Below are 9168 nucleotides of genomic sequence, written 5' to 3' on the forward strand. Positions count from 1 at the left end.
ATCATTTTTTATAGTACAATAGTACTGTCACAATCATATGTCACATTTTATTCAGCTATTCCCCAATTGATAAGCATCTCCTTGATTTCCAATTCTTTGCCACCACAAAAAGAACTGATATGAATGTTTTTGTATGTATAGGTACTTTTCTTTGATCTCTTTGGGATATATAACTAGTAATAGTATTGTTTGTCAAGTTATACAGTATATCTCCTTCAGCAGTTGACATTTCTGATAGGTGTGAACTGATAACTCGTGTTTTGTGTTTCTCTAGTTAAGTTATTTTGAACCTTTTTTATATGACTATAGATAGCATTGATTTCATATCCTATGACCACTTATCAATTGGGGAATGGCTTTTATTTTTATGACTGACTCAGTTCTCTATATATTTCAGAAATGAGGCCTTTATAGAGAAACTTACTATAAAAAAAATTTTATATGACTTCATTGCCTAAGGGTACCTATTAATCAAAATGTAGTTTCCCTGATTATTTCTTTTAATTAGGTCTGGTTTTGTTTTTGCTTTTTTCTGAGATGATTGCTATTCCTGCTTTGTTTACTTCAGCTGAAGCATATTAGATTCTGCTTAAAGTCTTAATTTTAATGCTGTGTCTTTTTGTTTCAAGTGTGTCTCTCATAAATAATATATTGTTAGATTCTGGTTTCTGATCACTTCTGCTGTCTGCTTCCATTTTATGGGTGAGGTTATCCCAATCCCATTCACAGTTAATGATTACTTTGTAATCCCATTTTCTATCCCATTTTCTTCCATTTGTCCTTCTCTTTTTTTTAATCTTGTTCTTCCTCAAAAGTCTTATCTTGTTTCTAACCTGTGCCTCCCTTAATCAGCCCTCAATCAACCCTCTCTTTTATCATTCCCTTCCCCCCTCTTCTCTTTTTACTTTTATTTCCCTGTTGGGTAAAATAGGTTTCTATACCCAACACAGACGGAGCAGGGCGGGAAGAGAGAGACAGAATATGTGTATGTGTTTACGTGTATGTATAGTCTTCCCTCTTTGAAGCAGTTCTGATGAGAATGAAGTTGAAGCATTATCCGTCACCTTCCCTTTTCCCCCTCTTTTATAAAAGTTCTTGTGAGAAAATTTTCCTCTTTCTCATTCATCCCTTTCTCACCCCTTCATTTTTTTAAGATCATCCTAACATAATAGACTGTGTCTATGTAAACTACTTTTAACTACCTTAATAAAGTTCTTAGGAGTTACATAAACCATCTTCCCATATAGGAATGTATAAACAATTTAATTTTATTGAGTCTCCCTTATGTCTCTGTCATCTTTACTTTTTTTATACTTTAGAATCTTGTTTGAATGTCATATTTTTTTTAATATATAATTTATTTTTCATTTCTTAACATTCACTTTCACAAGAATTTGAATTCAAAATTTTCTCCCTATCTCTCCTGACCCACCCCTCCACCCCAGGACAGCATGCACCCCATCCACCCCTTCCTTCAGTTTGTCCTCCCTTCTATTGCCCACCCTTCTTCCATCCCCCTTCCCCTCTGTTTTCCTGTAGGACAAAATAAATTTGTATATTCTGTTTCCTGTACAGTTTAATTAACAGTTGCATGCTAAAACAATTTTTAACATTCATTCTTTATTAAAGCTTTGAGTTCCATAATCTGTCCCACCCTCCCCACTTACCCTCGTTGAGAAAACAAGCAACTCAATATAGGTCATACATGTGTAAGAGTGCAAAGCACTTCCATAATAGTTGTTGAAAAAGATTAACCTCATTTCCCTCTGTCCTATCTTGCCCTTCATTTATTCCATTCACCCCCTTGACCTGTCCTCCCACAATAATGTTTGCTTCTGATTATCCATTTCCCCAATTTGCTATCCCTTCTATTATCTTCCCTTTCCTATCCCCTTCCCCCTTGCCTTCCTACAGGGTAAAATAGATTTCCACATCCTACTGAGTGTATGTTATTCCCAACCTTAAATGAAATCCATGAGAATAAGGCTGAGTTATTTCCTTCCATCTCCCCCCTCTTCCCCTCCATTGTAAAAGCTCTTTCTTCCCTCTTTTATGTGAGATAATTTGCTCCATTCTACCTTCCCTTTCTCTTACTCCTAGTACATTCCATTCAATAGTAAATTTTATTTTTTTTCAGGTATTCTCCCTTCATATTCAGCTCACCCTGTGTCCTCTGTGTGTGTATGTACACACATACACCCATGTACATATACATACCTACACATACATAATATATACATACATACATACCCATACACACCTACATATATATATTCCCTCTAACTACCCTAATACAGAAAAAGGTCTCATAAGTTTCAAATAACATCTTTCAGTGTAGGAATATAAACAGTTCAACTTTAATGAGTTCCTTAAGGCTTCTCTTTCCCATTTACCTTTTCATGTTTCTCTTGATTCTTGTATTTGCAAGTCAAATTTTCTATTCAGCTCTGGTCTTTTCAACAAGAATGCTTGAAAGTCTTCTATTTCATTGAAATTACATTTTTTCCCCTGAAGTATTATACTCAGTTTTGCTGGATAGGTGATTCTTGGTTTTAATCCTATCTGCTTGAAATATCATATTCTAAACCCTTCAATCCTTTAGTGTAGAAGCTGCTAAATCCTGTTATCCTGATTGTATTTCCATAGTACTTGAATTGTTTCTTTCTGGCTGCTTGTAATATTTTCTCTTTATACTGGGAACTCTGGAATTTCGCTATAATACTCCCTAAGAGTTTTCCTTTTGGGATCTCTTCAGGAGGTAGTCAGTGAATTCTTTCCATTTCTATTTTGCATTCTGGTTCTGGAATATCAGGGTAGTTTTCCTTGATAATTTCTTGGAAGATGATGTCTAGGCTCCTTTTTTGATCATGGTTTTCAGGTAGACCAATAATTTTTAAATTGTCTCTCCTGGATCTGTTTTCCAGGTCAGTTGTTTTTCCAGTGAGATACTTCACATTGTCTTCTGTTTTTTTCACTTTTGGTTTTGTTTTATAATTTCTTGGTTTCTTATAAAGTCATTAGTTCTATCTGCTCCATTCTAATTTGTATTTTCTTCAATGAGCTTTTGAAAGTCCTTTTCCATTTGACCAATTCTGCTTTTAAAAACATTCTTCTCCTCATTGGCTTTTTGGACCTGTTTTGCCATAAGGGGTTAGTCTATTTTTAAAGATGTTATTTTCTTCAGCATTTTTTTGGGTCTCCTTTAGCAAGCTGTTGACTCGCTTTTCATGATTTTTTTGCATCACCCTCATTTCTCCTCCCAATTCTTCCTCCACCTCTCTTGCTTGATTTTCTTCCTTTTTTTTCCTTTTTTTAATTTTATGAGCTTTTTATGAACAGCTAAGTTTAATCATATTGGGGATTTTTCTTGCCACTTTTATTATCTTTTGATGAACATCTAAGTCTGATGTGTAAACCTTTTCCCTTGCTTTTCTATGTATGATAATTATGCTATTTTACAAGAGGCTGTGATCATGCCCTTCCACACTATACACCACTCCAGCACCTGTGCTAATTTTGGTCATTGTGTTGTACAACTATAGAAGCATAGAGGCAGAAGGGGACTCTAAGATCAAGTCTGACTGCCCACCGGAAGCATAAATCCCTAATTAGGTGACCATCCAGCTCTAGCTTGAATCCTGTCAGTGATGGGGAATTTATTGCCTTCCAAAGCAGACCATTTGACTTTTTGAACAGTATATTTATTAAAAAGTTTTGCTTCTCCATTGACAAAGTCGGTTTCGTCTTAGCTTCTACTCATTAGTCCTTCTGTTCTGCAACCAAGAGAATCAAGTCAAATCTTCCTTCAGCACTGAAGCTTGTCAGATTATTTGGTACAGAAGGAAGAGCACTGACCCTAGAATTATAGGACTTTGGTTTAAATTCTTCCTTTATTGCTCACTGTCTTTGTGACCTTGAGCCAGTCACTTAACTAACTTAATCCCTGGATTTTAGTTTCCTCTTCTGTAAAATGGGGGTTGCATTAAATCACTTCTCATGTTCATTCTAGCTCTAAAGTTATGATTATTGAAGATGACTTTTGTTCTCTAGTCTGTAGGCTAAAATATCCTTAGTTCCTTCAATCACTTCTTCTGGACCAGGAATTTCAAATTATCTCACCATTCTGGCTGCCTTCTTCCATATGCTTTCCACATATAAATATCCTTAATAAAATGTAGCATTTAGAACTAGAGACTGCTGTGACTAAAAATAAAATTAGACTGTTCCTCATGTTATGTACTGTGTTTCATCAATTTATATTGATATATATTTATATATCATTTATATCTTTGACTGTCACATTATACTGTTCAGTCAACAAACATTTATATGCCATGTGCCAGACACAAGTGCTCTATGCTGAGGATAAAAATATGAGTACATACATGTACATAATAAATGTAAAGAGTGATAATACACATAAATACAATATTAGTTATTAATAATAGCTAATATTTACTATAATGCTTTTCCATATGCCAGGCACTCTGTGCTGAGTGCTTTACAATTAGTATCTCGTTTGATTCTCATACCAATCCAGGGAGGTGGGTGCTGTTATTATGCCCATTTTACAGATTAGGATACCAAGGCAGATAGCTAGTATGTGAAACCATATTTCAACTAAGGACTTCCTGACACTAAATCCAATGTAAATGTACCACCTAAGTGCCATATATCATTTCTATGCAAATATTTCCCAGACATATACACAGGTATCTATTACATATGTATACATATGTGTATATTTATATTCATGTATGTATGTCTGGGAAATATTTGCATAGAAATGATATATGGCACTTAGGTGGTACATTTACATGGGCTATGACAGATCTCCCTCCTTCCAGAGAATAGGATTACCCAGAAGCTCTGAGCCATAGATCTAAAAGTTACCATTTGTCAGCAAGCCCTCATTGCTTTTGACACTTCTTATATAGTCAAGAGCAGGAAACCCTGACCTTGACTTGACTCCTTTCTCACCTTCTTTCTGATTCTGACCTAAGCTGTTGATGCAATCTGATATATAATAGAAAGACCACTGAATTTGGAGTTAGAAGGACCTGGGTTCAAAATCCTGGCCATACTACTTCGGTGATATTGAGCAATCACTTATTTTCACTGGGCCTTAGTTTCCTTATTTATAAAATGAGGGGTTTGGACTAAATGACATCTGAGGTCCTTTCCAATTCTAAATCTATGAGCTTATCTTTCAGTTAAGCTTTAACAGATATTTTTTGTCTGTAGTATTTATTGAAAGCCTCAATTCACACGAGGCTTTATTTAGTCTTCTTGAGAGGCAAGAAGGAAAAACAGAATGATATGGCTGCACAGGAAGCATTATTAACAAGCTCAGATTTGATTTGATTTTTAGATTATTTTGTTATCTTTTGTTTTTATATCACCTTCATTTCAGAATTTATCTACTATCTCCTTTCTCCAGAGAGCCATTCACATCTTTGTTTTCAGTTTTTTGCTACTACAAAAAATGTTGCTGTCAATATTAATATAATTATTATTATTCATATGTTAAATTTCTTTTCATTGTCCTGCTTTGGTTATGTGCTTAGCATTGGAATCTCTGGATCAAAAGATACACTTTTAGTCACTTTCTTAGCAGTTTACAAGTTCAGATTTTTAAAAGCCATGAATGAAAAATGGAAGTAAATACAAAACGTATAAATAAAGGTACAGTCATGTAAAATCATCAGGTACTTGTGGATATATGATCTAATAATGTGTTTTGATTTATCTGTCATTGATGCAAATTACAACCAATCCAAGCCTGCCCATCCTGTGAGACTCTTCTGTCTTCTATACATGGCTTTTAAAAATCTATGATTGTTAATGAGTTCCTTATACAGTCACAGTGGTCTTTTTTATTTCCCTGATTTCCAACTTATATGGAGGTTGAGTTGTAAAAATTTTTCCTGAACTTTTAATATTCATTAACAAAAATAGACATCTAAATAAAGCCATAAAAAAAGTACCTTTTTATGTGCAAAGCACCAGGCTAGGCCCTTGAGATACAGAAACAAAAAAAAATTATAATAACCAGTCTGTGATGACAAGATTACTTTCATTCTTGAGAGTCTTCCATCCTTCTTAAGCCAACTGAATTCTTTTGACATACATTTCCAAGAAGTCTCAACTACACATTCAAAATTTTGCCTGATATTCCTTTGATTTACCAGATCAAAATACCCTTCTTCCCTATATGTTATTTCCCTTTGAATGTATAAATTTTTTGAGGTCAGGGTCCATCTCTTTTTAAAATTTGTCTCCTCAGTACTTGGCTACAGTAACTGTGCCCTTGTGCGCTCAAGCGCTCTCTCTCTCTCTCTCTCTCTCTCTCTCTCTCTCTCTCTCTCTCTCTCTCTCTCCTCTCCCTCTCTCCCCCTCTCTCCCCTCTCTCTCTCTCTCTCTCTCCCTCCCTCCCCCCTTCTGTGTATACACACACACACACACACACACACACACACACACACACACACACACACGTATTAGCAGTATATAACCTGTCATTTCAACTTGAGCAACGAGTTCTTCTTTGTTGGTTAGAATTGGATCTGTTATAGCACTTCTGCCACCTTTGTAAAAGCTGAAATCACCATCTAGGTCAATTAATCATTCACTGCTTTTATCAGAATAAGATCTTAAGTAGATATCTGGATACTTGAAATTGCCCTAACAAAGCTATCTCACTCCCTAATTCCAAATTTATGGCTGTTTTTAACTCATCTGGCTTCTTCCATACAACTAAGTGTTTTAATCCTTTTAATACTTGCCCAAATGTTTTACACCATATTTTGCTTCTCAGCTTAATAGATTTTTCCCTAATTATTCTTGAAGTATGCTATTCCATGTCTTTTCTCTTTATTCCTTTTGGAAAAAAAAAAAAAAGATGTATCTTTAGGCTAGAGTCATGCTTCTTTTCACAAAATATAGCATCCTATAATTGTATACCTAAAGAACATAGCAGACTAATATCTGAAAGAAAACTGCCAGTTTTTAGCATTATGAAAGCAAATATATGTTTTCAGTAAATAACAGGGTGTCTTCACTTTATGAATAGATGTGTTCCTGCAAAGATTTTGTGAATTACCATTGAATTTCTTTATAAAATTGGAACAATTTGAGTCCCCTCTTTTACATCATGGTAAAGATAAATTCACACGAGACTTAGAGAATCTTAAACTAGAAAGGACATTATAGCTCATAAATCCTTTCACAAATTCCCTGACACATGCTCATCTAGCCTCTGCTTGAACACCTCCAGTGACTTTACCTGGGCAAGAAAGTCCCTATTCTCTTTGGTGACTTCAGGCTAGCTGCTGCCTAGTAATTTTTCAGGAGTACTTATGTTTTTTCCTGGAGAATTCCTTTTTTAGATGAAATATGAGAGTCTTGAGTTTTCTTTCAGACTGGTGTTTAAGCCCATGTGTATCCTTAAGTGGTGTTATAACTGTTGAAATTTGAGGAAATAGAGAATCACTGCAGTAGAAGTACTACTATGCCTCTATTGAGCAATTTTGCCCCTACTGGGTTTGCTGTACAAAGAAGAATACTGTTTGTTACTGTTAATGCTCATGATTGGGAATAAATTAGTTTAAATTAATAATGTTTTTCTTCTTTTCAGCATGATTTATGTTTTGGTGAGCTCTTAAGATGATATACAACAGACCCAGTCCAGCTAAGTGCATGCAAAAGCCACAAAGTGAAAGGATTCTATCCAACAAGAACCTGTTTCCAAGATTAGCTTATGGAATATGATCAGTTACTTTAAAAAAAGACTTATTTTTAAAATGTTTCCACGTTTTTGATTTGTGGAAAGACTGTTTTCATATGTTATGCTTAGATAAAAAAAATTAAATGGAATTACGTAAAAATGAGTATAAAATGATTACCTCTGGTATTGACAGGTTTGAACTTGTACTCCCTAGGAACAGCCATAATTTTCTGAATAATTGTATTAATTGCTGACTGTCCTTAATCTGTTAAAAGTTTTTGTTTACAGGAGCGTATATAGTAGTTTATTTTAGTTTTATTGAAATATTGACTGATTATAAACCAGCTTGTAGAGATCAAGTGCTTTTGAAGGACTGAAAACTTTGTATATGTGACCTTGTGGGAAGCCTCATAGGTTTCTTTATATATCATGTAGAAGATTACATGGATATATTTGCAGATGTAAGGATGGTGGGATTTTTTTTCTTAACATTTAAATATTAGCCCTATATATTGCATGACCTAGGGATTTCCCATAATAGTTCCATAAAATTCATATACTTTAATTCTTAAGCATAAGTGAATCTATTGAGAATATATACTAAATTATCTTGGAATGCATTTAAAGTTATTTTAAATGTTTTCATTTGTAGAAGTCACTTAGTAAGAAATTCGGTATTCTAATTATTGTTACAATCTAGTGATAAAAGATATTCTTAAGGACTTGCAAGTTATACTTTAGATGTTCAGAACAGAAAATGAGAGAGAACATTGTGTAACTACCCTGCTGTTCCTTAGTGCAATACAATAAAAGTCTGAAATTTAAGACTTCTTTTCAGTGCGTTGTTTTAAAGATTGCAGATAGCTACTTAAAATTGCTTAATCTACAACTACAATAAATGCATATCAGTTATATTTTTAAACCAGTATTATGTTTGTTTTTGTTTTTAGATTTCATTCTTGACTCTGAAAGGGACATTTAAAATTTCTAGGCACACTAATTCTCAATTTTCTTTTGTCATGTTAGTGGCATGTTTTATATGACAGATTCATAATATTGATGTTTTTTCCCATTTTTTTGAGGGTTAAAATGGCACTTTTAAAAAACTTTAAATTTTTTTTAATGATTGTCACAGTAAACATTTTCCTGATTTCTGATAAAATTCTTTTATCTGGACTGCTGCCTTCTCATCTGTAGTGGTTTTTATAAATCAGTCGCTTGAAGTTTTAGTAAATATCCTTGTGATTTAACTGGCATCAGAAAGTTGAGGCAAGTGTATGTAGAGTGACTTCTTAGAGTTTTAAATAAGCTAAGTTATTTGAACACCATAAAATAAATACAACTTTACTTTTTCATAAAGTGATGGATTTTTTTTGTCCATTGTAAAAGGTTTTGTTATAAAATTTTCTTAAAGCATATGCTACTTCCTTATATAATTAAAA

The 9168-nt window shown here is 33.9% G+C and overlaps 1 protein-coding gene across 1 annotated transcript in view; it reads left to right on the plus strand.

The window, feature by feature from the left end:
* The window catches only part of CNIH1 (cornichon family member 1), a 37736-nt gene extending 29088 nt beyond the window's left edge, over positions 1 to 8648 (plus strand). The window contains exon 5 of the mRNA XM_072629463.1: positions 7637 to 8648. Within this exon, the coding sequence (XP_072485564.1) occupies positions 7637 to 7664 (28 nt within the window). The 3' untranslated portion in view covers positions 7665 to 8648. The remainder of the gene's footprint in view (positions 1 to 7636) is intronic.
* The last annotated feature ends 520 nt before the right edge of the window (positions 8649 to 9168 follow it).

Source organism: Notamacropus eugenii, chromosome 1 (assembly GCF_028372415.1).
Source record: "Notamacropus eugenii isolate mMacEug1 chromosome 1, mMacEug1.pri_v2, whole genome shotgun sequence".
Taxonomy (NCBI): domain Eukaryota; kingdom Metazoa; phylum Chordata; class Mammalia; order Diprotodontia; family Macropodidae; genus Notamacropus; species Notamacropus eugenii.